The following is a 27,261-nucleotide window of genomic DNA, read 5'->3' on the forward strand; positions in this document are numbered from 1 at the left end:
ATATATATTTAAATCAAATCAGCACAAATAAGTGGACAGTAAGCCTGGAGTTTTTGGGGCCTACTTGGCATGATCCAGCCTTTCTTCCTGAGGTCTATATAAGAAAACACAGTATAATCAATAAAAGTTTACACTTATAAAGGCTAAACTATATATATATATATATATATATATATATATATATACACACACACACACATATTTAACAGTCAATTACAATTGGCCATTGAAATAACACACACTCTTAAATGATTTGAACATCCATACTGCAAAGAAAGTTAAAGTGTTTTTTTACAGCTGGTATTCACCCTGCTTCTTTTCATATTTGCTGCATTTGGCCCCACAAAATACACAGTGTGTCTCAAATCAATACATTGTTTTCATTGATGATGTTACTGATTTCTACACCATATTGTTTATTTTAATTTATTTTAAACAAATTGCGTTTGTTCAAGTATATGTCTTGTGTAGACTCCTTTGTTGTCATCTTTGTTGAGCCAGTTCACGACAAAAACAGAAGTGGGGAGAGGAGCTGTAACATGTTTCTTGATCATGTGTTGGTTTGTGGGCTGTTATTTCTAACATCACACCAAACTCAGAGGGTCAATAAGACAGTTTTTAGCAGAAGAGCTGCAGGGAGGTTTATAGTCAGTGTTTACACAGCTAATGATTTTTTCTGCTCTGCTTGGGAGAAAAGACCTTGGTAAGTTTGCCTCTGAGAGGATGCCTGGGAAAAAAAGTGTGTGTTCATGGTCTGTTAACAAGCATCTTTCTCCAGCACAGATACAGCCAGGCTTCTGCTTAATACTGCAGGGTGTCACAAAGGAAGATGCAATTCTCAACAGGAGCTGTGTTTCTTCTCCTACCCTGGTTTGGTGGACTGGTCCTTGGAGAGATCAGCAACGACTTCTCCCAGTGCCTTGATTTCTTCTATAACGAAACTCCACCAAAGGGCATCAATGCAGCAGGATACACACCAATATGCCAGCGCTTCAAAAACCGGTATCACTTTGTCAGCTTGTATCACCGTCAGCATCGTGCACCATTGTACTCTGCGTACATACTCAGTCCTGCAGATGGCAAACGGCCCAATACCACTTGGATGTATGAACCACAGGTAAGCAGAAAATACTGCATGATGTGTAAGAGCAGCCACTTTTTTTGTCAGACATACATGTATTTGTATACTGCAGCAAAAAATGAAGATTCTGCAGCACTTTCTTTAGGTTCACTGCAAATTACTTCACATTTGTTCTTCTAACCGGGTGTTGTTGTAGCGTTAAATGTGTCTGTATACATCATAAATAGAAGATACATACATGAGAATTCTACATTTGCACTTCGACGTACAGGCGATAAATTTGGTCAGTGAGAGAACATTTCTTCACTTCCTCTTTGTGGTCAGTGTGTTACTTGCCTAAACTTCAACCTAAAATTTCTCAAACTATATGTACTAGAAAAATGGTGTCACACACTTTCTCAGAGGATATAAATAAGCTTTTTCTCTCATTTCATTTTATTTCTTTTCCAACTAGATGACTAAATTAAACCTGTTTACACAGATTAAACTTAACAATAAGCAGCAATGTGCTCTCATGTAGTTTCTAAAAAGGGACATCTTCTTCTCTCTTTGTTTTTAAGCTGGTGTCTCCCAATGCCACCCCAGTTATGCAGCCTTTCCCAGTCCCAAATCAAATCTACAGAGATGTGAAGAAGAGCCAGGCGGTGCTTCAGGACTACAAGAACTCTGGCTACACCAGGGGCCATCTCAATCCCAGCATGCACCAGAAGACAATAGAAGACCGTGAGGCCACCTTCACCCTGACAAACATTGTCCCTCAGCGGAAAGGCTCCAACATTGCCACCTGGAACAGTCTGGAGGGGGAGGTGTTAAAAAGATTCAAGGATTTCTGTAAGGGGTCAATGTATGTGATCACAGGGGCCATGCCATATAAATCTGGAGCACACAAGATCAATAACCGGGTGTCTGTTCCTGAGTACATGTGGTCTGCCTACTGCTGCCCATCCTACAGTACCAGCCTTCCTCAGTCCATGAGGTCCTTTTTCCCTACATATGCTGCGGTGGGAAGAAATGACCGCAACAGTGGACAGGAGATTGTGCCGGTGGATCCCAACGTGAATCCCAGTGTGCGAGGCTATGATGTGAGGCAGATGCCTTTAGAGACACTGGAGGACATCCTGGCACAAAGGCTGGCTATGCCTGAAATCAGTCTCTTTAAAGGGAAGTGTCAGTAACAAAGGGTGACAAGCTCTTTGTTAGAATCAATTAACTTACCTGCACACAATTCATCTATCAAAGTCAGTAGCCCCCCCAAAGCCTTAAGGGACCAGTGTGTAGGATTTAGTGGCATGAGTGAAGTTGCAGAATATTATTAACTGATCACTGCTGGCATCTGTATTTGATGACTAAATGACAAACGAGAAGGGGCTGTAAAGAGTGTAGGAGAAACTACGGCAAAAAATGCAAAAGGCCTCATCTGTAGCCAGTGTTTGGTTTGTCCGTTCTGGGCTACTATAGAAACATGGCGGTTCAACATGGCGCACTCCACAGAAGGTGACCCAAGCGTCTGTAGATAAAAATGTCTCATTCTAAGGCAACAAAAACATAACAATATTCAGGTGATTATACACTAATAAAAACATACCTATAAATATTATATTCCACTCCTGCAAATAGATCCCCTTAATGTTACACACTGGACCTTTAAAGAGACTCACTCGCTACCTAATAATTACTGAATCAGTGTTTAATCAAATTATCTTGTCTCTGGTGATTTCTAATGAATATGATCTTGTAAAACTTTTATTTTATCTTATCAATGTAATCTTGTATGTTCACTTACCAGATGCTTTTCCAATAAAGAACACTGACTGGGTGAAGGGCCTTCTGATGAAATATTTATTTCTTAATGATATGACCAAAACACAATCACACAAAATACCAAGCTGTCAATTATATTGTCAGAAACAAACAAGGGCAGCAACTTTAACTTTGAATTCTTGATAAAAAGACAAAAGTGTACAATTTATTGATAATCATAAATAAGTACAAGCTTTGTGGGAATGAAAATGACTGGACATCTGAGATTGATTTTATTTCTCTTCCTGTAGAGAAACGTCATGTACGACTGACTTCCTGTCAACTTTGTACATTTGCCTTCTTCATTTACTTATTTATTTACAAGTAAGAAAGGCAACTCCAGATCACGGAGAATAAAATTAGCATCTACCAGTCACATTCATCACCTAAATTCTACAACATTCGATTGAAAACCTGCTTTTTCTTTCCAGTTCTATCAGAGATTTGTAGGAGAGGCTTTAAAAACACTGGTGGTTTTTCAGCTGCTCCACATCGCTAAAGCCACTTCCACAGTTGGAGCACTGGAGTGTTGCCTTTTCACTGTTGTGTATGAGCTGGTGTCTCTTTAAGTACTCCACGCGACTGAACCGTTTTCCACACGCCTCGCACCCGTACGGACGTTCACCCGTGTGAATCCGCTGGTGGCGCTCCAAATTGCCTAGACGACTGAAGGTGCGTCCGCACTGAGGGCACCGGTGCGGCCTCTCGCCCGTATGCACCAGATGATGCCGTTCCAGTGAGCGTGAGTGTGTGAAGCGCTTCCCGCAGATCTCGCAGCAGTGCGGCCGCTCAGCGGCACAGGCACACTCATGGTTCTTAAGTGCCCAGGCGTGGCTGAACGTGTTGCCACAGTGGGCACAAGGGAAGAGACTGTCCTCTGCTCCACTGCTCTGTAACTGAGAGCCTCCTAGTGGACAGGGGTGCTCCTCCAGCTCAGCCTCTGAGGTGAAGCCTCCTCCACACTGTGGGCAGAAGTGAAGCAAATCTCCGCCACCCTCCTCTTCCCCTCCGCTCTCGCCAACACTCCCTGGAGCAGACAGGTGGGGCAGGTGTTCCGACTCTCCCAGCTCCACCACATCCTCCTCAGTCATGACTGCAGCCGAGTCGCCCTCTCTCAACTTCTTCGACCAGCCTAACCTCAGCTCGACTCCGGCCCTCACCCCATCCTTTGACCTGCCTTGCCCTATCTGCTCCTCTCTCTGCAGGGTGGGTGGCTGAGGCTCCAGCTCTTCGTCCTGCTCCATTCCATCAAGGCCAATGTACTTGGGGGCCAGGCTGATCTTGCCACCTTGCACTACCTCGGATTCTGGGCTGACAGGCTGGGAAGCCGTCATGGCAGCCTGCTCGCGGCCTCTCTCGGCCCTCAGTGCAGACTCCAGACCCCTCAGCTCATCCATGGTCATGCCACCCTCTGATGGCTCTGCTGAGTCCACCTCCCAGTCCTCCTCCTCTCTCTCTCCTGGATGAAGGCTCGGGGGATGATCAGACAGGTCTCCTGAGTAGAGACATGGAGGAGGAGAGATGTGGAGGAGGAGAGATGTAGAGGAGAGAGAGAGCTGACGTGAGCAATCATTTCCTATTTCTTTCAAACTATTGGTCTCTGAACATTTCACTGTTCCCCTCCCTCAACCAGTGTGAACTGGGCTCATTACCTTCGCTTTGGGCTCTGGAGCCAGTGTGGAGGTTCTTTTTGGGCGGGTCCATCTTCAAAGCCTCCTTGATTAGCCGGAGAGAGGCGGGTTGATAGCTCTCTGTTTGAGCAAACTGTATTGAGAAGCACAGAGAGTTATAGGATAAACAACTCAAACCAGGTAGAATATGCAATTAAACTCACATGTAATGCTCATCATAGCCATTCGTAACGACCCCACTAAATTCACGTTTACAATGAGCCTTAGAATAAAGCTATATATGATTGGTTACATTTCCTTAAAGCCACTTTATTAGCCATCAAAAACACCCTGAAATTACTTGGCAGGGACCATAATAACACATCCTGCACGCTTTGAATATTCAAATCCAGAGAAGAGAAGTGAAGAGTGGATCTGTGCCCTGCCACTTGGTCATGTGGTGGAATAGCAAACAGCTTTTCACCTCTACCTCTAGTATTTCTACCTAAAAGCTTGCTGTGCTTCAGATTTGGAGAGCCCTACTCAACGGGCTCCTCTGGAAGCTAAATATCAAATCAATAGCCTTCCCTTTATCCACTACATCACTGCAGTGATTTGATGGCTGAAAAACACAAGCAAAACTCTCTCTGTCTCTCTGTATCAGCTCACTCTTTTTCTGTCTGCGTTCTTTTTCATTCAATATGAAGCCGCTGAGCAGTGCAGAGATGCTGTGCCACTTTCTCCTCCTACTCCTCCTCCTCCTCCTCCTTTGAGAAAGCCCGTCTCCCTCACCTCCTCTTTGATGTTGGCCGTCTCCTCCCCCTCAACGCTGAGGCTGCCCTCCCCTTCCTCGTCCTCCACCATCCCTCCCTCATCCTCTTCATCTCCGGGGAACTGGATGAGGTACATCTCCCTGGCCTCCTTCCCCCCTCTTCCTCCTGCTCCTGCTACCATCCCCACAGCTCCTCCACTTCCTCCTCCTCCCCCAACACCACCGCTGCCGCCGCCGCTGCCACCACTGCCACCGCCACCACCTCCTCCTTCCTCCCACACACCTCCAGGCCAGCCTTTGCCATAGGCTGCTGCGGGGCCCTTCTTTGACTTGCCTCCTGTGGAGAAGAGAGGAAGACGAAGGAAGGGTGGGAGGGAGGTGAGAGAGGAAGGAGAAAGTGCGGAGGGGGTGGGAGAGAGGGAGTGCATGGGGATACAGGAAGGAGAGGGAATGAAATATGAGGGGGAGAGAGATAAGTGGGAGGAGATGATTGGGAGGTCAGGAGAGAGAGAGAGAGAGAGAGAGAGAGAGAGAGGAGAAGAGAGTGGAAAAGTGGGAGATGAGGAGGAGGAGGAGGGGTAGAAGAGGCAGAAGGGAACAGGAGTAGAGGGGAGGTTGGGGGGAAGGGAGACAGGAAAGGGAGAAAGGGGAGGAGGAGTGAGTATGATGAACGAGTGAGGAGAGAGGGGGCGTAGAAGGACAGACAAGAGAGCGGGAAGGAGAGAAATACACGGGAAAGGGAGGAGAAAAGCGGAAGAGGGAGAAGTGGAGTTGGTGGGGGCCGCCAGGGAGAGGAGGGGGATGAGGAGGAGAAGGAGAGGGAGGACATGTTGAAGGAGAAAGAGGAGGATGAAAATGTGAAAAGAGGAGAGGGAGAGACAGAGGAGAAGTGGAAGTGGAGAGGAAGTGTGTAATTACGGTGGTGGTGGTGGTGGAGAGGAGCGGGAGAGGAGTGGAGTGTGTGTGTGGGGGGGGAGGAGTGTGTGTGCAACGTGATGAAGGAGAGAACAGAGCAGGAGGAGGTGGGGGCAGGGAGAGAGGAAGGAGGCGAGGGCGTGAAGGAGAGAGGAGCGGTGAGGGGAGGAGGCAGAGTTGGAGTGAGACAGACAGAAGTGAAGGAGGTGGGGGGGGGGAGAGGAGCAAGGCGGGAAGGGAGGGAGGGGAGAGAGAGAGAGAGAGAGAGAGAGTGTGCAAAAGCACAGAGGAGTGGGAGGGACAGAATGCAGCGGAGAGAGAGGAGAGGGGGAGGTGAAGGACAGAGGGAGAGAACATGAGGAGGAGGCGGAGGAGGGAGGCGGAGGAGGGAGGGAGGGAGGGAGAGAGGAAGGAGGGAGGGAGAGATCAGCTCTTGCCAGATGGTTTCCAACAAAACAAGTGCGTCTTCACATAAGCCCTGACTGCACAGCCAGAACCCTGCTTCTAAAATAAATAAAAACACAATCTTACTTAAATATGTATATGTTTGGTTTTTTTAAGCAAGGTGCCACTTGATACAAACTGAAGGCAGTGTAAGCCTCCTTGTTTTTTGGGGGGAGTTAAGGCCACCCTCAAGCTATAAGAAATACTCACGGGCCACCTCAACTTTTCGTTTCAGCCGACCTCCAGCTCCTTCCGCCGCCGCCGCCGCCAGCCCGGCGTTGCGGCGGTTGGCAGCCCAGCCCATCCCGTACTTGCGCTCGGTTCTCAGCTTGTTCTCCGTGAGCCTCAGTCGCAGTTTGAGAGCCTCGTTCTCCCTCCTGTTGAGGGACAGCTCCACCAGGTAGTCGTTCACCGTCTCCTGGAAGAGTTTGGTGATCTCACAGACCGAGGCTCGGATCAGACTGTCCATGACGGCCGTCAGATGCGTCTCAAACGTGGACACTGATTCCTCCATCATCGTGGTGGCGACAGCTTCGGACCTGATGACGGTTCAATAACAGTGCTATGTTATAAAACCAGCATGTCATTGATTGTGAGTGACATATATTACAGTTTTCAGATTTAGATGGCAAAAAGTTTCCTAATCCAACCCGTAGCTATAGCCACTTTATATATCCAACCGTATCCATATCGCCAATGTCAGCTACAGAAATTAACTTTATCATTCAATCAGCTAACATCTACAACATATTTTATCCACAGTTAAGTGTGACAGTGGATCCACACAGTAACATTATGCTTATTCCATCTCTGTTACCGTTTAAGACCACAGCGCCGGTTTTACGCACAGAGTACAGCAGCACTCCTGGAGTTTAACACCGAGTACGCAACCCACGTCGGGTTATCGTCTTCTAATAACTTATAATCACTGATCGACACACAATAATGTTAAAGTAGGAGAGGAGCAGCAACCCCTCCGTAACGGTGGAAAGTGATCGTGCTAGCAGCCTGGCTAATTTAGCTTTGTATACGCACCGTTTGTCGGGTGAAACCCGGAGGAATAAGTTGGACGTGAAACGGCGGCAGACGGTGTGATTTCACGGATCGCGGATGAGCTTGCGAGCAGAGAGGCACCGCGACAAAGGAAAGCACCATCCAACTTCTGCCCTCTCTCTCCCTGCTTCTGTTTTCCTTCTCGCCTCCTTCAGCACTGCTTAATGATGCTTGAGGACACTGCGCATGCCCAGTACCGTAATTACCCTACACTCAAGAGCAGCCGCACCCTGGGAAAAAAAAAAAACACAACATAAATACAGTGTTTTATACATTATTACTTTATACTTAATGTGATCTCAGCAGTGGTGGTGGTGATTATTCTAAGAGAATAAGTAAATAACAACATAAAAACACTTCATTGGCGTTTTGTTCTCAATAAATGTGTCTTCCAGGGTGGATGGAGGCGCTGTGGTCATTTTGACACATGGTTGCACGCTTTCCAAGAGAGGAAGAGACGTCTGTTTTTCGTCTTTTCTTCCGCCTTTTGGCAGAATCGCAGCATCTACAGCTTGTGAAGGGAGTAAAGAAAGGAGGCGCAAAAAAAAGGAGTAATCATGCCGATGTTCGTGGTGAACACCAATGTGGCCAAAAGCGATGTGCCGGCGGCTCTGCTGTCCGAGGCCACTGAGGAGCTGGCGAAAGCTATGGGCAAACCTGTGCAGGTAGGTAGGCCAGGGGCAACTTATTCCTGCAGTATCTATGCGCACATGGTTTCTCACCATGAAACTCACCATTCTTTCGTTAGCAAGGGTAGATGATTGATCAGCGGCGTCCTGTTCAGTAAACCCACATTTAAAAGCAAATCTTCTGTAATTTCATACGAACGGATGCTGCGTATTTGTGCCATACAAATGTACAGTTTGCGTCATTGAGCGTTGTGTCACTTAATAACATTGATAGGCTCAGGTTTAACTAGTATGCACATAGGTATTCAACATAAGAATGAACTAGGCTGCACACTATAAAATAAGGGTTTCAGTTGTAGTCAGGTAGCTACCACTGAGAGTATTGTTTCTGAGAAATTGGGGATTTTAACAAGCAGACTTAATATCTTTTGATTATTTTTTTGTAATGTGTTTCTCCACCAGAATAATATTAACCAGTATTTTAGGCAATTAGGGCAGCTATACTGTGAGTTGAATAATCAAATTATTGAATATAATGACAAATAAAACTTAAAAAATAATTAGAATATTTCACTTTTTTACTTGGTAAGGTTGCAGTTGGATTAATTACTTCACTGTTTCAGAAATCCTCACTAAAATCTTTAACTACGATGTCACATTTAGGCTCACCAGCCACAGTGGTTCCACCCAGTTTGGGCTGACATCAGTTTTGTGTCTGTTTTGCATATACCAGTACATTGCTGTGCACATAAACCCCGACCAAATGATGATGTTTGGAGGAAAGGGAGACCCCTGCGCACTCTGCTCCCTCCACAGTATTGGCAAGATCAGCGGTGCTCACAACAAGCAATACTCTAAACTCCTGTGTGGACTGCTCAACAAACACCTGGGCATCTCTCCGGACAGGTAGCAAACACAAAGCAACCAGCACTGCACATCATTTGATAAGTAAAGGTTACATGGTGACAGAATCACACAGACTCAAGATATCCCTGTACCTTACTCTCTGTTAATGTCCAATCTAATTAACCTATTTCTCTTTGTGTCTATTTCAGGATTTATATTAACTTTGTAGACATGGATGCAGCCAACGTGGCCTGGAACAACACTACCTTTGGCTGAGAGGGAGTGCAACAGACTGAAATAGAAGATCATTCCAGTATTTTCCTACATGTACGAACATAGTTAAAACCGCCAAAATGAATAAGCAAAGACGCCTAGTAACCCACTGGTCAATCCACTGTATGACTATTAAAAGCACTTAGCTGGACCCTTTAGCTTTGCACTAATCCTTTTAAATTTAAATGCAATAAAGGAAACCCTGTAGACCACAAATTAGTCTTTGTTTTCCTTGATTGTCTAGCTTGAAGAAAAAGAAAACTAAGGCTTTTTTCACTGTGGACATTTTGAATTGGCATACCAGGAAAAACACAGATGTTACTAATAACTTGCTTGCTGCTTCGCATTCAAGTGTCCCAGTAAGCCGTAACAGTGAGCCAGCATTCACAATACCAGGACCCTGAAACTGAAGCTGCTTAATGGAGTTCAGCCATCATTCATTTTATTATTTACAACGATGCTTTTTTTACTCCACATGTCAAAATGTCTTCTATTTAAAAGGCCTGTTTAGATTGGCAGATATATGATAAAGGAATGAAATCAGGAAAACTCCTTAGATGGAAAAACCTCCATTTGGCCTCAGAATTAGTGGTTAGTTTAGTTTAGTTTAGTTTAGTTTTAGTTTAGGAGAGATATTGCAACTTTTTTCACAGTTTGAAACTGAAGGAAATTCCCAGTGAGTGGTGCATTGAACCACTCGACTGAAGGGAAGATTCATATTGATGTGTGAGTAAAAGAGAGCTGTCAGTTACTGGTATACAAATACAGCCTACATGAAACTGTCTGTCCTAACTGAGTGCCTACCGACCTTTGACCATAATGAGCCCAGTGTGTGCTGATCTGAAACAACTGTTGGCCTGGTGTTCATTGACATAGTGGGAGATATTCATTTTAATACTCAGATTTATTTGCATTGCTGATTTCTTTCTGAGGGGAGGCCAGAATACTTTGATCAGTGAACTACACAAATACAGTAAAAATAAAAAATATCACTGAGTAGGCCTTTGATAAAAGAGACATTTATCCTTATATCTTTTTTCCCTATGTATTACAGTTTGTATTTTTATATTGTACAGCCTTTAACAGCTGGTGTCTGGCAAGCTATTATATATGTTATAAAGGTTAACAATTAATACATTTGCCTTTATTTTGCCACATCATACCATTCCTAAACCACTGTGTTTAATTTGTATTGCTGTATGGAAGATGCTAAAATCAGGCACCAGCATGCTCGCTTTAGTGCAAGAAAAGAGAAGATTGAGACTTGGAAGTCTTCTTATTCTGCCACATCAACGAACCTATGTTTATTGGCCAGTTGAGTATCCTTGCTCTTTTCCACTTCCCCACTTTTGTTTGTTTTAGGATGTAGGAACTATCAAAGTGTGTAGGAGTATGAAGTAATGACATGAATGTATAAGGTGTTAACTAAAGCTACAGGAAGACCATAACCCTTCAATGTAAGTGCTTTAATTGAAGAATACAGAGTGAATACTTACTTGTTAGTAAATCACACATTTTAACATGGGATGTAAATCTATTCTGTAAATCAGCACCTGTTAATGGCAACAAGCCACTGGACACATCAGTTTGTAATCTTGGCCTAAACAACAAAGATAACATGATACCATGTAATTGTATTTCTGTGTCCATGTTAACACACTTAGTGTGTCCACCTTAGACACCAGCTGTAGCTCTGGTAGCTGGAGAGGTGTCTGTTTACCTCCTGGGTACTGCCAAGCTGCCCTTGAGCAAGGCACCGCACCCCTAATATCTTGACAAAAGTCCATTAATTCATTGACAGCACTGAAGAGTTTGTTTTTAAAGAATACGTTAAACAACACAAATCTTCCTTTAGTAGAGGTTACCACAATAGTTTATTTGGTGCAAACTATGTCACGTTACATTAGCTCCCTAATGTGCAGCAGGGTTTAGCTGTTTGGATGCTCAGTCTGGCTAACGCTGTTCACTAGTTCTCATGCTATGGTACGTGCACCATAGGGGGTCAGCTTGCTGCATCTTGGTTACTGTTGTCTGCAGTCATTAGAAATACACCTGCAGGGAAGTTGCTTCAGTTGTTTGGAAAATGGCCACTAGATGTCAAAAAAAAAAACTAACTGGCCCAAAAGAATGCAAAATAGAGAACTGTAACTCACGAACCAATCAGAAGAGTTCCTGTGCTCTACGAACCAATCAGAAGAGTTCCTGTGCTCTACGAACCAATCACAAGAGTCCCTGTGCTCTACGAACCAATCACAAGAGTCCCTGTGCTCTACGAACCAATAAAATCACTGTGCTGGACAGGAAGTGTCCGCCGCGGCTTCATTAAGCCCAGACCCGTCTAAGTGTCATTTGGTTGCTGTGGTAACCGTCTGGCTGGGTAGGAAAAGAAGCGCATGCGTGAAGAAAAACAAAAACTATTTTAACAACCACGTTTTAATTAAATTTTGTGTTTGGTTTAAATATTGAGCGATACAACAAATATATGCGGGGTAACGTTTGTATCTTCTTTTGGTACGGCGAAATATGACGTAACGTTAGTATTGGCGTAACCTGTGCTCTCCCTCCCGGGGAAGTTGAGTAAAAATGGCGGACACACATCGTTTTGGTGTGGTCGTTGGCTCACAAGAAACAAACGAAGCTGATTTTAATATGTAGACGTGAGATGTGGACGAGCCGGTTTACTGTGAAAGTGTTCCAGACGAAGGTAGCTGATTGTTGATCATCTTAAGCAAACTACGGGACTTCTTGTGCCACACGGTCAGTATTTGATAGACTGCTAGACATTGCTGCCCGCCATGTGTACATAACGCTAGATATTAAACGTTCAGCTCATAGCTAAATTACGTTTGTTGTGTTAATCACTACAACGCCTCAGATGTTTAAAATAAAGCCCCCTGTGCGAAGCAGGGACCGATTTTCTGGTGTATTGTTGTGTTGTCATTAACGTAGCTGTCGTTAGCTAATGGTAATGTAAATAAAGATGAATGATACAGGAAAAAGGATAGGTTAATCATCTGGGTTGCATTCCTAACCAGTGAACCAGCATCGCCTGGTAAGATTGCCCCTGTTTGTGCAAACTGTATACATTTTTTTAATGTAAATTCCTGAGCTGCAGCTCCCTAATGCTGACATGGACTTGCTTACCATATCCAGTCTAATGGTATGTGTTGAGACTGATGAATTGGCCACTGTGTGCGCCTGCTGGTTTCTCCTTAAATTGTCATCATATGGTCCACAGTCATATGTTTAAAACAATACCACCATCTACTCTGGTGCTGCATACTTAAATGTTTTGAGGCATTTAGGTTTATCTGGGGTCTATAGTCCTGTTTCAGCAAACATACACTCTAAGGTTGAACCTCTTTGGAGAATACTAGCAGGTTGGTGCTGTTTTGTAGCTGACCCTAACCTGATCTCTCATCTCTCCGTACAGGGAATAGGTGAAAGGACCAGAACAGCATCACACAAGTCTTTCTGATCAAAGACATCTGTAATCTTCAAAGATGTCCGACCGTCTGATAAAAGAATTCCAGACCCAGCTGACGACAGCCATGGACTCAGTCCTGAGGATGTCTTTGTTTGAAATAATGAAGATCTTTGAGAACAGCCTACATGAACATCAAATTGAGCTGTTGCAGAAAGGAGAAGAGATTACTCAACTTAAAATAAAGTTACAGAGAGCGGAGACCAAGCAAAGAGGAAGGGAGGGTGGAGGTGACAGAGGAGCCAAGATGAATAAAACTCAGATGAGTGAATCACAAAAAGAGCCTGAAGATGTCTTGAACACCTCTGGACAAACTTCTGAGGTTCCTGAGATTGATTTTGAAGGTATGGTGTTTAAATGAGGTGAATAACTGCAAAACATGCTGCTTTATTGTGAAATAATTTTATAGTAAGTATATTATAGTAAGCATTTTTAGAGAGTGACCAGTATAAAGAGAAACTCTGTTTGTAACCTGACTTTACAGTGTGTTCAAGAACATTTTAGTACTCACCTGCCTGCATGTTTTATTGCTTTACAACACTAAGTCATTATGGATGTAAATATTAGGTTTGGGCGATATGTTAATAACCGGTTGATATTTGCACATGCATATATGCTGTAAAAGGGGATGTATAATCCTGAAGGTTCAAGAAAATTTCCAATTAAATATTGGTCAGAGTACAGTAACCAGTATCAGTCACAAGTTCAAGTGAGCGTAGCAAAGAGGAAACCTTTATAACGGTTTACACTTAAATTTCTAACTACAACATTGCAGTAGAAAGAATCACAACATGTGGCTTATATATGCAGCGTAATAATGTCTGTGTCTTTGTGTATGGGTTTGTGCAGTACCTGATGACTGGTGTGCTCCGCTCGGCTGTGAGACTGTGACCAAACCAGAGGACAACGTGTGCCCCAGTGTAAGACTGCGCTCACTATACATTCCTCTGTGGCATGTTCCAGTCATCAAGCAGGAGGTGTGTAACTGAAGGGGAAAAATATAATTTGGTGGCATTACAATTTGGCAACATAAACCTAACCAGCAGACTGATGACAACCTAATAATTCATGTCATTTGAAAAAAAGCTAAAAACGCTTGTTGTTTTTGTCACAACACTGAACAACAACACCACCGCCTCAGGATCAGATACCCTTTCTCCACTGCTTCCATTTAGTGATTATGGCATTAAAAAGTCCTACAGAGATTTTTTTAACTTGCTGATACATGTATGCAACCTGTCATTTCAAGAACTGTTAACTGTCTTTTGCAGACACAGCTCTGCATGTACCTGCCGCGTTACTTTGGATTGTTAATCATAACCAATACCATCTGTATTTTAGGTGGTGAATTCTGACATTGACTCCCACCAGCCAACACGGGGTGGCAGGAGATCCAAGAGAGGCGAGTATCATTCTTATTTGATTCTTTCGTTCATTATTTTGTCCTGTAAATTACATGTATTGTTGTCAGAATGAGGATTGTAAATACTTTCTCACATCCCTGTTTACATTCACTCATTTGCACATAGTCATTCATTGACTTACTGTTTCTCGTTTATTTAGAAAAGTTTGATCAATAAAGGCATCACTGCAAACTGCAGTTTCTGATTGATACACCAACTTACATACACACTTGGAACATTATTATTATTTAGTCAAATAACAAACTTGCTACAGAGACATTTTATATTTGTAGTAAAAGAATGTCATATGTATATATATCGGCCCTCTTTCACACGGCACATATAGTAGTAGTTTGATTTTCAAAACAAAATAGACAATTTCTAGAGCATTATTAGGCCTATTACTATATCTGTGTACAAAAGATGGAAAAAATCTGTGTTCTTAGTCTGACATTGGAAGAAAACCCCTGTTAAAATAACCTCAGAATCATTATTGATTATTCAGGATTAGGATTATTATCATCCTTGCATGGTGTATGAGTACAAAACAAAAGTAGCTTACTGATATTAATGATTGGGTGAAATTTTAAGGGGAAACACTGGAGAGGGAGAGACCCCAGTGCTGAGCTGTGGACTACGATTACTCTGAACAGCATGCTTGAGAGTTCAATACAACATAATATATTTAAATATATTTCTTGCCTTTTCCATGATAATCTGAACAAATCAAGACTGTCTGAAAGGTAAATAAATCTAGCAACAAAGTCATCAAGTCGTAACACTGGTCTCTCTCCGTGACTGACTTTGTGTGTGTAAGCGCTTGTCTGATGTAGCTTGTGCAGGAGTGCCCTCACATTTTTTGAATTTGAAAAGCTAACAAATAAAATAATATACATTCAATGGTGCATAAATACACTTTTCTACCGTCCCAGAATAGTTTCAGACACTTTGTGAACCAGGTGCTATTTTCATTGTCCCTAAGACAACGGGACATTCCTTAATTTCGAGCACTGGTCTTGGTGCTCGTTCCAAGTACATTAGTTTGTCACGTAATAGGCTGTCACCACTCCTTTTTCACTGGGGCACAGTTAAATTTTTTTTTCAATGTTTTTCTTTGACAGGGTCCTCATTGAAGGAGAGCCACAGACACACTCAGAATAAAGGTTCACCAATGTGTGACAAAGGGACTCGACGGCCACCAGTAAGAAACGACATGAAAATATTGCTCCAAGACATCAAGCATGAATGTACTGACCCAACAAACGAACCTACAGGTCTTAAAAGACGAGGGAGAAATTTAACAGGGAAAGTGCAAAAAAACCCACTGAAAAGCAAAAGAGAGGAAAGAAAAATCGAAACAACTGAGTCGAAGTCTACAGAACAAGAGACGGTGGAAAACCGTGGTGAAAAACGGTACTCCTGCAGGTTCTGTCATAAGGTATTTGATACACAGTTTGGCCGAAGCGTGCATGTACGATCACACAAGAAGTGCAGAGGCTGCAAAAAAGAGTTTCCTTTTCCAAGTGTTCTTCGATGCCATAAACCATTTTGTGCAAAACTTAAGAAACTGTTAGAAAAAAAAGCAGAGTCCACTGACCCTCCAAAACCTCAGTCCTGTGAGGAAGAAAAGCCAGCCGCCCTAAGCAAAAAAGAGATCAAGATCATCATCAAGAGGGAAAGCACACCTTCCTCTAGCAACAACAATGAATCATCTATTCAGAAACCTGGATGTGTGAAAAAGTTCCCCTGTAACCTCTGTAACAAGAAGTTTCATTCACGTTGCAGGCTTGGGGATCACATGCGTGTTCATACTGGCGAAAAGCCATTTCCTTGCAGCATGTGCCCAAAGAAATTCCGCATTAACCAGTCGCTCAAACTGCACATCTTGCGAATACACAAAGACCAAGTGAATTCCAGTGAGACCAATGGAGATCTTGCATGGACCAAACCTTTAGAGGTGATTGAAGATAATCGAGAAGATTTGATTTCTTCCAGCAAAGACCCAGCTCATGCAATCAACCATAACAAAGTTCATAAAGAACGTAATCCAGACAGAAAGCTGGGTCAGAAATGGCAAACAATGGGCAAGCGGTGCTCTGACGGCTACATGTGTTTATTGTGTCAGAAGGTCATGAAACATAAATACCTGTTGACTGAACACTTTCGCATCCACACAGGAGAGAAACCTTTCAAATGTGACCGCTGTCCTGCAAAGTTTCGTTCTTACGGACAGCTTAAAGTGCATAAAAAAAAGTGTGGTAAGCCTATGATCCAGTGTGAGAAGTGTGAGAAGAAATTTCCCACACAAATGAGGCACGATAAACATGTGTCAAAATATCACAGGGACTGGTCTCATTTCTGCAAGGTTTGCGGAAAAGGCTTCTTCATGGAAGGACGCCTTAGGAACCACATGGAGCGGCATCAGTAAACCATTATGCAGTTGGCATCACCTGTCTGTGGACATTGAAACGCTGGATGTTGTAATCAATGCACGTACTGATTGATGGTGGACTGCGTTTAACATTTTTTGGTGGCTTAAGTTAAGCTTTTTTTCTATTTTGAGATTTAATAATTATACAAATCATCTCGGTATTCTCCATCTTTGTCAAATATTAAAACAGTACTGCAAGACCAGTAATAAAACATCTGGTCTGGTTTCTGCAAATAGCAAGTCAGCAAGATATCATATTGATACCAAATTAAAAATGCATCTTTTTTTTATAAAAAATATTCAAATGCATGTAGCACTGTGGAACAGGAAAACCACAGACTGAACCCTGCAAGTCTTTAAACAATGAGTTTTGTAGTTTAATGTCCCTTTTTGTGTCATTTCAATCTAAAGTAAGAGCACTGAGGTAAAACTACAGTGTCTCTATGTACAGTGGGGGTTCAGTCCTCCACCAAGTATTCTTGTTCTACCATTATCATTCTTGTTAAAAAACTTGGAACATTTGTTCACTAATGACATGAAAACAATTTGCAAAAGGTTGGGCAATAGATTAAATTTATCACAGTACATATAATTTTATATTGTAATACTGGCACATTGTGATAATTTAAATTCTTCAGGAAATCCAGTTAAGAAGCATGTGTTTTTGGCTAATATGTTATGGGTACTTCATCACATTGATGCAAAAGTAATGTAAATCCAAGACTGCCTTAAAGAAGACCTGCTCTTCTACTACAGTATTGGCTGCTTTGGTCTGATATACGAACAGAATAGCTACCTCGGTAGAAGCTATACAACAAAATAGTTTAAACTTGTTAAGAATCTGTCACCTCGCAGTACATATCATAAATCCCAGCACTCTTGTATTTAGTGAAAGTAAATGTTGAGTTATCTGTACGTATTTGTCTTCTGTTTGCCTTATAATAGCTTGTGCTGTCTCGTATCAAGGCTACACGTTTGAACAGAATTTGGGAAACCACATCAATCAAATAATTTCCAATCAGCACAGATTGCTGATGTGTGGCTGCGGAGTCAGACCTTTGGACCCAGCTTTGCAATGTTGACTGTACTGTAACTATTCTGTGAAACCATTTCATCCGATGCTTGAGTTCTGAAACAAGCCAGAACAAAAGTTGACTGTTTTGTCTTTTTTTTCTTTTTCTTAAATAACTGTTACAATAGTGTTGCTAGATTTAGACAATTGTATTGTTGCTAGATTGAGACATTGTTTACATTTCCACAATAAAATCCACATTTATACCATGCCTTGCATATTTAATAAGTAATATAAATGATATTCTTTAATTAGACAGCAATGTACCACCTCGTTAAAAAATTTAGATCAATCTGAAGGTCTATACAATATTACACATGTATTTCATTTTTTTGTTTTGTTTTTATCTGTAGTACCTGAAACCTTAACGCTGTGTTATCGCGAGATTTGCAAAAATGTTCACATCACAGAAGCCAACCTGCTAGCTGGATGACGAGTCGCCGCATTTTAAGACTGTGACTGAAGTGTGGACATGGATCTAATGTAAGCCAGTGAAGATATTCGACCAAACGAGTGTCGAGAGACACCGTCGAGCTGCGTCTGTGGTTGTCTCCGCTGCCTTCACACAGTTAGCTTCAGTGCTAGGAATGGCTATATCACATTAGCTGTTAGGTAAATGTAAGCTAGCAATAACGTTTCAGTAGCTAACGCCGATAGCATCGCCTGTTTAATGTTTGTTTTCTCACAGCTACAAGTTGACTATGTATGTAACTCACACGTACTGTTCAAACTGGCTCTGTATTTAATTACTCTGTGTATATAACTACCAGACAACAAGACAAAGCCGGTTTCCTTGACACCGTAGCTTCTGTTAAACTCGCCGAAAACGTAGCTCAGGTTGACCGTAAGAGACATTCAACCACAAGGAGATAAAAGCAACTTGCTGCGACACACTGCTGGGGATGGCGTAGCTGCTTAGCATGGCAGCATCTCATGGCAGTTCATAGGTGCCACAGCAGGGGAGCGTACAGTGGTAGTCACATCGTCCCTCAGCTGCCTCTTGAGGCCAACCACAGGAGAAAACAGCGGTGTCAATCAGTCGGTGACGGTGAAACATCACCACTGACACAAAGGACAATGGAGTCTGTGAGGAGTGCTTTCCACGCTCAGCTGGCCACCGTCATGGACTCGCTGCTGGCAGCCGCCGTGTGCGAGATCGCCAAGATCTTCGAGGGCAGCCTGTGTGAACAGCAGGCGGAGCTAGTGCAGAAAACAGAGGAGATCTCCATCCTCCGTGGCAAGCTGGAGAAGGTCGAGAGGAGGCAGAAGGTGAAGGGTGGAGGGAGCGAGGAAGGGGAGATGTCATCAGGAGAAAGAGAAGGCGGCTTGAGGCAGCAGACCCCGATAGGATCAGGTAATATTAAAAGTCAGGAGTTAATGAGTGAATGGACAACTCGGGTTATTGTAGGACAGCAGGGTGAAGTGGACATACATTAGCTAAAATAATCTTGTATCCTAGGTTGTATCACAAACCAAACCATCTTTTTTTTAATATATGCCTGCTTATCCCTTGCATGGGGATACAACAGCATCTTTCATTAAGATGAACCTTTTTTTTCTCCCGTAACACTTTAATGACTGACCTAGCTCCAGGGGCTTTACTGTTACACTGACCACCTACACTTTTCTTGCACAGGACTGAATGTGGGAAAGGATGTATTGTCTCATTCAGACCCAGTAGAAGGACTCAATCAGAGCCTCGGCGGGCTGAAAGAGGAGGTCACTGGCCAGGATGGAGCTTCAGTTAAACATGAGGTCAGACCCTGTCTTGCTCTTCATGATTCAGATGTGGTTGTCTGATGAACAGAAGTAATTACTCCTTTATGATTGTTGAGCCAGCACAAAGGGACATTTGCTCAACGCCTAGCTGTTTGTGTTTTCTGCTTCTTACACATCTGTTTTTGCTTCTCCTCAGCGTGCTGGATCACGGCCTACACTGGGGTCTGTCGCTGTCCAAGTCCCAGAGGGAGGCCTCTCTGCTGTGGACCAGAGGCAGATAGATACTTTGTCTGTCACACAAGCCAAGGCCAAATGTAAGAAGTCACTACATTCTTCTCTCACTATTGACTATCAAAACTTTTTAATGCTAAAGTAAGAGGACCTTGAAATTCTTTCGAAGATATTTTATTAAAAATGGTGAACGTGCATCAATTGTCCTTTTCCCCCAATTTCTTTTTGGCAGTGTCTCATTGGGATCAGGGCGGCCGCAGTGCAGACCACAGAACACTCCAGGATCAAGCCTCTGCTCCTTTTCTATCCATCTCCCAGAGTGGGCGTTGCTCCCCCAGGCCTGACCCGAGCCTAGCTCAACCAGGGGAGTGGTTACCAGGGTTAGACGCCGCCCGAGGTGGGGTGTCCGGTCTGGAGAACCTGCAGGCAGATGGCACCAGCTGCTCTGGTCCAGCGAGCAGCAGCACTGGCACAGACGCATCCTGCTTCCGACCTGGTTTTGGCTCTGACGAAACCAGCAATGAAGATGACGATAGCTCTTTCCCTTTCCTGGACCAGGAGCCTGAGAACCAGAACTCCAATCAGAACTCAGTGCAGAGCCAGAGCCTGGGGCAGAGGGCGGCTCGGCAGCTTCAAACCCAAGCCCCCACTGGTGAATCACCATGGAGGCCCCGAGACGACAGGGGTGGGAGAGGCCCCATCAACCACACACGGCGGGTCACAACATTTGGCAACAGAGACCCTCTCCGACCGCAGTCCAATTCACAGTCGCTTACGCTTCGACACACAAACACTCTCAGCCACCCTGCAGCTCCTGGCGGAGGGAACGGACGGCCTTACACCTGCCCATACTGTACCAAGTGTTTTACCTACCCCTCCCACCAGCGCAGACACCTTTTACGCCACACAGGAGTCAGACTGCATCCCTGTCAGTTTTGTGACAAGAGCTTCCTCACACCCTCTGAGCTTACTGTGCACACTCGCACACATACGGGGGAGCGGCCTTTTGGCTGCGCTCAGTGTGGTAAACGTTTTGCCCGCAGCGGGAACTTGAGAGCCCACCAACGGGACGTTCACATGGGGAAGAGGCCCTTTGCTTGCACAGAGTGCGGGAAGAGATTTGCTCACAGGGGAAACCTGAGGGTACACAATCACAGAGTCCATCAAGGAGATCCGTACTACATGGATGATCAGCAGGAGCCTGAAATGGGCCCTAATCCCATTTAAAAGTAACAGTTCTGCAATTTAATTAAACCCTTAAAGTTGTTTCAGGATTGCTTGTTGGTTCTGACATAATTACTGAACCCTTGAAACAGTTTGAACGTTTTTGTTTGATGTTTGTTTTTTCAGATTTGATGCCGTGCAACCATAAAATTAACCACCATCAGATTTTATTATTAATGACGAACATAGTCGAAGTTTATTTTAGTGGAGTGGAATTTTATTTTCAAATATGATTCACTGTCAGAATTATGGGTCACGCTAAAAGGAAAAGCTTTATATTTAACTGTATTGTAAATTATTGGATATTATCAACCATTAATAAGAAATATTGGCTATTGTTGTAAAGAATTTGTTTTATTACCCAATCTTCCAACAATGTTCTTCCCTCCATATCAGTGAACAGTCACCGATCAGATCTGAGTACCTTTTCATTACTTGAAGTAAAAGAACTACAAAGAACTAGACATGTGGCATGCAGAGGTAGGATAGCACCTCTCTTCCTTCACAATTGTGCTTATACTGCCCATTCATCTCAAACTTTTATTTCGACTGTAGTAAATTGAAAATGTGTAAATGCAACAAGTATATAACCGTGTTGTTAAAGAAGAGCTGTGCTTTTATTTTCCATCCTGTTCAGTGAAATTAAATAATATACTCCATGTATAAACTATTTGTGAATGCATTGTACTGTACAATCTTACATTGTTGCACCACGCTTTGCCAGACAGCAGGGGGCAGTACCAACAAACAAAAGATTTATAGAAATGGCTCTGGACAGCCTTGCAAATAGATTTTTGATAAAAGTGTTGCTCTCAGCATGTTTTACCATGTGCCCTATATTTTCAGATCTTTTCCCCTGATGTATACATTTGTGTCATCATGCCATCTCTCCCTCTCATCTCATCGTCATCTGGTCCGTAAGCATGTGCTTATAAGGTAAAATCAAAAGGTGTGCGCGAGTTCTTGGGTTGTTGTGTTCACAGGCACAAAACCTAATGTCTCTCCTGCAGCCTCCATGGAAGAGGACCCGCTCCCTCTGTAGATAAAAACATTTCATTCTAAGGTAACAAACATGATTCTTATAGTCAGGTAGGAAAACTTACCTATGCATATATTCAATTTCTGTCTATAGATCCTCCTTAATGTTGCACACGGGACCTGTTAAAGGACAGGTTTAAATTCATAAAGCAATATTCACGTACCCTCTTGTTGAGTCATTCGTCCCTCTATTTTTTCCCCTTCCTCCACATTGGTCCTGAAAACATCTCTTCCTAATGTGATTTGGATTTAAGTGATTGGCCTGAGCCAAATCAAATGGGCATCTTCGAAAATTGCAGTGTTTTTAGTTTTAAATTACATTTTTGTATTACAGTCCCTCCACTGCAGCTCAGCAAGTAAACACTGTCTGTATGGTGGGATCACAAAGGGGGAATTTTGTACTAATGAGACTGGAAGTTCAAAAATAACCCACTCAGTTTGACTCTCACATTAGCTTTGGAACATATTTTTACACAGAACGAAGACTGGGGTTTCTGTGCTCAGTCGCTTACACAAAGACCTACATAAAAATGCCTTGAGCATTGTGGGATGTGTGGAGGTTGATGAGACATTTGTCCCTGTCTCTCACTCTGCCTTTCACACTGTCTCGACTGCTGAGCGAGGCTTGACCAAGCTGTGCTTATGTATTCCCCAGGCTGCTGAGTCCTTGCTTTGCTCATTGAAAGATTACATTCAGTGACCCCCTCCAGTGACCTCCCCTCCCCCGAGGGTCACCTGTGTCTGTCTCTCCCTCTGGGTTTTTTGCTCACAATTCTAAAAAATATTTTAAGAGTGCACAACCAGAAGGCAACCTCTATACTGGGCAAACATAAGTAGGAATGGGTGCCTGTCTCGCTTTTTGAGTGTTATATTTATGGATTTATGGGTCAGATCAGGGCAATGTGTGTGTGAGTGAACTACTGTTGATGTGAGAGGATTGAATCCCTACTATGTAAAGCTTCAGGCTCTTAGAGACCATCCAGGGGAATCTACTGTGTAAGTACTGTATTTATGTGCAGGTGAAAGTGCCGGGGCAGATAGAAACCCACTATACGCAGATTTGGGTCTCAAAATAGGTGTGTGTGTGTGTGTATTCATAGTTATGCTGGCAAAGGCTTGGCTGTGTTTTCTGTTTTTATATTTGGTTATGTGTAATCTCCTTTCTGCTCTAAGCAGCTTTGCCCCAGGGAGGGAGAGGCAACAAATGAACAGTTGACCAGGCTGGAAGGACTATACACTACGGGTATATATAGTAGTAGATATTTTATCATTACACCCACTCAAAACAGTATTTTTTACCCGTGTTTTGCCCTCTGGCACTGGGTAAAACCAGATCAAATAATTTGACTCAAGACTAATGGCTCCACAGTCCGTCCCCCCAGTGATCTTTTTTGGTGTAAACTAGACCCTGTTTGTTCTCACTGCATGTAATAACAACTATCCCTATCAGGTAACCATGTCATGTTCAGTGTTTATCACCAGGTCGCAGTGTTATCATTCTGTTTTCCAGCAGGGATCAGGCTATAATGTGCTCTTTACCTTTTATGTCACCATGTTTCAGTTTATTTCTCTTGCCCCGGAGGCTACTGCTTTAATTTGCCAGAAAAAAAAACACACTCTCAACCTCCTGCCATCTCTTTGCCCTCGGCCGAAAATAGTCATTCCATCACCATCCCATAATCCTCCAGGAGTAAAATTATCCCCCTGACCCCCATTTGCTGCACCCACCTCCCCAAACATGTCATACAGATGTAAAAGGAGAAGAAATATTTACCCTCACTCAGCAGGAAATCTATGTGTATGTGAGAAATCATGATATATCCTGGATATAGTTTATATTTGTGTGTGAATACACACATTCTTTATCTTCTTTCAGGCATGCTTATGTGTGTGTTTTCATGCGTGTTATGGTTGTATTTACGTGTGTACACCAGATTATTTCTGTGTGTGTGTCGGGGCTATAAGTGGTTTAGCGTCGCCCCAAGGCTGCTCATAATCTACCCAGTCCCACCACTCCCCAGGGGTTGCAGTTTCATACGGGTTGCCATTACTGTAGTGAAACCCCCCTTTAGGGGATTACAGTGCTGTCTCGTGCTCTGGGCACCGAGTTGATCCATCGTCTGCTGACTGTATTTAAGCACTCACTTAATGTGCTAATAGTGTTAGACTGGGGAGACGCTGCAGAGCTTTGAACTTTCATCTTCTCAAGCTCTTTGTCTGTTAGAAATGCTGATTTCATGGCTGCCGGCTTAAATCCATTGCTAATCACTCACCATCAAAATATTAAGTAAGGTTTTGGATATAGTGGACTTGTGCGTGCATGTGTTCATGTGTGTGTAGCCAAGGCACTGTGAAGCAGTCACTGGGTTGAATCTCCTCCAGCCAGTGGGGTTGATTGTTTCTCTGCACATTTTGGGGATCACAGCGCACGATGGAGGGGTGGAGTGGGAGTACATTATCTTCCTCTTTCAGAGTTCCTGGGTTTTCTCTCTGTGTGTGCGTGTGCGTCTGCACGATTGAGTGTGTTCTCCATAGGCTGCTATTGGGTTGCTAAGCAACCCTGTGTCTGCACATTGGAGTGGGGGTGGGAAGGGAGAGAAACACACAGGTCAACAGAGACAGACACTCACAAGCATCGCTGCCTCTGATTGGACACATCGGTGCCCCTGATGAATGATGCTGATCATTATCATGCCGACTGGCTGTAGGCCTGAATTGTGTTGGTGTCTCAAAGTCCACTCCCTCTCTCCACAGAAGGTAAAGTCCACTTTTCTGGATCACAAGACAGAGTTATTTTGGTCTGATATTTGTGACCTGTTTTGTTTAATATATGCAAAAGACATTTTACTTTCCCACAGACACTTATTATTTCTGTGCTAGGAGGACACTCACTTCCCTCTCACATACAATCATCTTCTAATTCTCAAAGACTGCAAGACAATCATTCCACCTTGTTCTCAAATGAGGTTACAGGAATTGTTTTTCATCATGCATCTGGAGAAAAACTAAAACCAGTGTACATGGGAGAATCCTGTGAACCTTGTGTGTATTTTCTTGAGACAAGATGAATGTGGGTTAGCTTCTGTCTTTTTAAATTACTATTAACAGAGGTAATGTTTCAGGTGCCATTTTAATTTATGCTTATTTTTTGGTAAGATTGCTTCGATTTGTAACTATGCCCGAGATTCTATTTCACCTGTGCACAGGTACGTGTTTAATTTGTTTATATTAACTATATTAATCAACTGATCAATCAATGAAGGTAAATGTATTTACCACTACAGCCTTGTTTACCACTGATCTGTGAACAAATGAGTCATTGGTGATTCACTTTTTTCACTTCATTTTGAGTCTTATTTTGTTAGATTTACCCGTGTTCTCAGTCACTCAGCAGCACATCCTCAACTAAGCGTGTTGTGTCCTCTCCATGTCTGACTTGAATGTAAAAAGAATCAAACAAAGATATCTCTATTGTCCCCACCATCTCTACTGAAGGAGATGATGTGAGATCACAACACAGCTCAGATTCACTCCAGGGCAACGCTTCCAAGTGACGTTGGGGATGGTGGATGGTCACGCTTCACTGTCACCAAGGTAACGGGACCAGTCTGTGGCCAAGCCTTCACGGCTGAATGGCACGGTCGCTACGGGAGATAGCCCCGGGACTGCTGTCACACAGGCCCAGGGTCAGGCATGGCAGGTTAACAAGGACAAGCTGAACTAGATTTACTGTATCTGGACAAACCTGACACATGCAGGGCCAATGATGGTGATTGCTGTGTTAAAGTGATTACTATGATGATGAGGATTTAACAGTGTGAGAGTGAGGACAGGTAGAGAGTCTGACGGGTGTGTGTGTGTGTGTGTGTACACTTATGTCACTGTAACTGCTGGTGTCTTGGTTCACTTATTTTTTCTAGCACAAGGATTGGATTTTAAGACAACATTTAAATGGAAACAGCTAATCTCTATTGATTGATTTTCATTTTGTACAATAAAATCTTAAAAAAAAAAGGGTTGTTTCATCCAAGGTATAAAACATGTTTGTTTTCACCTACTCTCTGTGGTATCAAGCCATGCACGTAGTTTTTTTCTTCTCCTTGGTTTTGAATTATGTGTCTCTGAGATTTTTTGAGTTACAATGAATTTTCTTTGTGGAAAATTACATTTAGCAAATTCAACAGCAGCCAGAAAGAGAGAATCGTCACGTAGCATAGCTCCATGGAGCCTATTTAACTTGTTTCACTTTATTGATTTGTTTTCTCAGCCTGCAAATGTGCTGTTTGGTTTAGTCTCACTTCCCTCATCAACCCAGTTTTTTTCCGCTTTCAGCCGACAATCTCCATGCACATGAGCTACCTGCCAGCACAGGATGCAGACAGACAATAAGCTGGTGAACAATGTTAAACATGTAGCATTGTCTCCTCATGGGTTGCTTTAGGACAAGCCAGAGCTAAAAGGTCAGAGAGTATTGCTGCTGGACTGTTTGCTAACACGTTAGCCATAGCAATGTTGTAGTATAAAATATAAGAAGATTATTTTGGACGGTTTTTCACCCTCAAAATGGCCAGAAATTGATAGTAATATCAGATGTACGTTTACCTATTAGTTAGTTCTGTTTGTTTCTGTATGACAGACTGCCTCTGAATGACTCTCTCTCTCTGTGGGTTAAATATTCAGACAGGTGCTACTTCTGGCTAAATGCTAATCAACTGTCAAAGGAAGACAGACTGATGGAGGCTGAGTCATCTAAAGCTAAGTTTCTGTTTTGGGGATATTTTATTGAATATTATGTATATTGTTATATCGTTTATGCTAGCATGGAAGATATAACAATGTAATATAACGTATATAATATATGTACCTATTTAATTCCCATTTATTCAGGTGGTTAAGGTGAAATTTCATTGTTCTAGTGAAGCTTAATATGATTTTTGATATTGATTAACCTATTCCATATTCTTATTGTTAAAATACATTTGTTTTAATCTAAATGCCATCACAAGTTCGGAGAGTTCAGTGTGAGGTCTTTAAACTAATTTTTTAAACGGCATTTGTGCTTGATAAATTACCGCCTAATGGATTACCATAATGATTGATGATTAATCTTTTTTTCTTATAACTGACTAACCTCTTCACCATCACACATCTCCATTTTTAATTGAGTGATAAACAAATCAAACAGAAACATTTCAAAATGAACATTTAACTTTACTTTATGGGAGCGTATACGCAA

The 27,261-nt window shown here is 42.9% G+C and overlaps 5 protein-coding genes across 9 annotated transcripts; 4 read left to right on the forward strand and 1 right to left on the reverse strand.

The window, feature by feature from the left end:
- The first annotated feature begins 536 nt into the window (after positions 1 to 536).
- On the forward strand, positions 537 to 2,897 carry LOC127374019 (endonuclease domain-containing 1 protein-like). 4 transcript variants are annotated; one of them, XM_051418935.1, is made up of 3 exons: positions 537 to 703; positions 779 to 1,117; positions 1,642 to 2,897. In XM_051418935.1, the coding sequence occupies exons 2-3, from the start codon at positions 830 to 832 to the stop codon at positions 2,254 to 2,256; spliced, it is 903 nt and encodes a 300-aa protein (XP_051274895.1). In that variant the 5' UTR covers positions 537 to 703; positions 779 to 829; the 3' UTR covers positions 2,257 to 2,897. The 4 variants fall into 4 exon arrangements, with proteins under 4 accessions (XP_051274895.1, XP_051274896.1, XP_051274894.1 ...); XM_051418936.1 differs by having other exon boundaries at positions 571 to 703; positions 784 to 1,117; XM_051418934.1 differs by having other exon boundaries at positions 572 to 703; positions 846 to 1,117.
- si:dkeyp-121d2.7 (zinc finger protein 316) lies at positions 2,898 to 13,884 on the reverse strand. Its single transcript, XM_051418929.1, has 6 exons — positions 13,760 to 13,884; positions 7,658 to 7,905; positions 6,833 to 7,161; positions 5,284 to 5,600; positions 4,534 to 4,645; positions 2,898 to 4,376 (listed from the first exon to the last, which is right to left on the reverse strand). The coding sequence occupies exons 3-6, from the start codon at positions 7,137 to 7,139 to the stop codon at positions 3,340 to 3,342; spliced, it is 1,773 nt and encodes a 590-aa protein (XP_051274889.1). The 5' UTR covers positions 7,140 to 7,161; positions 7,658 to 7,905; positions 13,760 to 13,884; the 3' UTR covers positions 2,898 to 3,339.
- Positions 8,131 to 9,639, forward strand: mif (macrophage migration inhibitory factor). Its single transcript, XM_051418939.1, has 3 exons — positions 8,131 to 8,340; positions 9,038 to 9,210; positions 9,360 to 9,639. The coding sequence occupies exons 1-3, from the start codon at positions 8,233 to 8,235 to the stop codon at positions 9,424 to 9,426; spliced, it is 348 nt and encodes a 115-aa protein (XP_051274899.1). The 5' UTR covers positions 8,131 to 8,232; the 3' UTR covers positions 9,427 to 9,639.
- On the forward strand, positions 11,774 to 18,022 carry LOC127374015 (zinc finger protein 878-like). 2 transcript variants are annotated; one of them, XM_051418927.1, is made up of 5 exons: positions 11,774 to 12,180; positions 12,857 to 13,251; positions 13,757 to 13,884; positions 14,249 to 14,309; positions 15,432 to 18,022. In XM_051418927.1, exons 2-5 carry the CDS (start codon positions 12,927 to 12,929, stop codon positions 16,736 to 16,738), a joined length of 1,821 nt encoding a protein of 606 aa, XP_051274887.1. In that variant the 5' UTR covers positions 11,774 to 12,180; positions 12,857 to 12,926; the 3' UTR covers positions 16,739 to 18,022. The 2 variants fall into 2 exon arrangements, with proteins under 2 accessions (XP_051274887.1, XP_051274888.1); XM_051418928.1 differs by having other exon boundaries at positions 13,757 to 13,827.
- A 204-nt stretch (positions 18,023 to 18,226) lies between these two features.
- On the forward strand, positions 18,227 to 21,654 carry LOC127374017 (zinc finger protein 408). The gene is made up of 4 exons (XM_051418930.1): positions 18,227 to 19,167; positions 19,450 to 19,568; positions 19,729 to 19,846; positions 19,996 to 21,654. Exons 1-4 carry the CDS (start codon positions 18,747 to 18,749, stop codon positions 20,988 to 20,990), a joined length of 1,653 nt encoding a protein of 550 aa, XP_051274890.1. The 5' UTR covers positions 18,227 to 18,746; the 3' UTR covers positions 20,991 to 21,654.
- The last annotated feature ends 5,607 nt before the right edge of the window (positions 21,655 to 27,261 follow it).

The sequence above is a fragment of the Dicentrarchus labrax genome, unplaced genomic scaffold (assembly GCF_905237075.1).
Source record: "Dicentrarchus labrax unplaced genomic scaffold, dlabrax2021, whole genome shotgun sequence".
In the NCBI taxonomy this organism is placed as follows: Eukaryota; Metazoa; Chordata; class Actinopteri; family Moronidae; genus Dicentrarchus; species Dicentrarchus labrax.

What these genes read in the sequence shown, in the direction of transcription:
- LOC127374019 (XM_051418934.1), top strand. Translation starts at nt 667, where the DNA reads ATGATTTTTTCTGCTCTGCTTGGGAGAAAAGACCTTG. An exon ending in GCTTGGGAGAAAAGACCTTG is followed by an intron (nt 704 to 845) that starts GTAAGTTTGCCT and finishes AATTCTCAACAG; the next exon opens with GAGCTGTGTTTCTTCTCCTA. An exon ending in CTTGGATGTATGAACCACAG is followed by an intron (nt 1,118 to 1,641) that starts GTAAGCAGAAAA and finishes TTTGTTTTTAAG; the next exon opens with CTGGTGTCTCCCAATGCCAC.
- LOC127374015 (XM_051418927.1), top strand. Translation starts at nt 12,927, where the DNA reads ATGTCCGACCGTCTGATAAAAGAATTCCAGACCCAGCTGACGACAGCC. An exon ending in TTCCAGTCATCAAGCAGGAG is followed by an intron (nt 13,885 to 14,248) that starts GTGTGTAACTGA and finishes TCTGTATTTTAG; the next exon opens with GTGGTGAATTCTGACATTGA. An exon ending in TGGCAGGAGATCCAAGAGAG is followed by an intron (nt 14,310 to 15,431) that starts GCGAGTATCATT and finishes TTTCTTTGACAG; the next exon opens with GGTCCTCATTGAAGGAGAGC.
- LOC127374017 (XM_051418930.1), top strand. Translation starts at nt 18,747, where the DNA reads ATGGCAGTTCATAGGTGCCACAGCAGGGGAGCGTACAGTGGTAGTCAC. An exon ending in GAGCTTCAGTTAAACATGAG is followed by an intron (nt 19,569 to 19,728) that starts GTCAGACCCTGT and finishes GCTTCTCCTCAG; the next exon opens with CGTGCTGGATCACGGCCTAC. An exon ending in CACACAAGCCAAGGCCAAAT is followed by an intron (nt 19,847 to 19,995) that starts GTAAGAAGTCAC and finishes TCTTTTTGGCAG; the next exon opens with TGTCTCATTGGGATCAGGGC.
- mif (XM_051418939.1), top strand. Translation starts at nt 8,233, where the DNA reads ATGCCGATGTTCGTGGTGAACACCAATGTGGCCAAAAGCGATGTGCCG. An exon ending in CTATGGGCAAACCTGTGCAG is followed by an intron (nt 8,341 to 9,037) that starts GTAGGTAGGCCA and finishes TGCATATACCAG; the next exon opens with TACATTGCTGTGCACATAAA. An exon ending in CTGGGCATCTCTCCGGACAG is followed by an intron (nt 9,211 to 9,359) that starts GTAGCAAACACA and finishes TGTCTATTTCAG; the next exon opens with GATTTATATTAACTTTGTAG.
- si:dkeyp-121d2.7 (XM_051418929.1), bottom strand. Translation starts at nt 7,139, where the DNA reads ATGATGGAGGAATCAGTGTCCACGTTTGAGACGCATCTGACGGCCGTC. An exon ending in CGGCCAACATCAAAGAGGAG is followed by an intron (nt 4,646 to 5,283) that starts GTGAGGGAGACG and finishes TTCTCAATACAG; the next exon opens with TTTGCTCAAACAGAGAGCTA. An exon ending in CTCCAGAGCCCAAAGCGAAG is followed by an intron (nt 4,377 to 4,533) that starts GTAATGAGCCCA and finishes GTCTCTACTCAG; the next exon opens with GAGACCTGTCTGATCATCCC.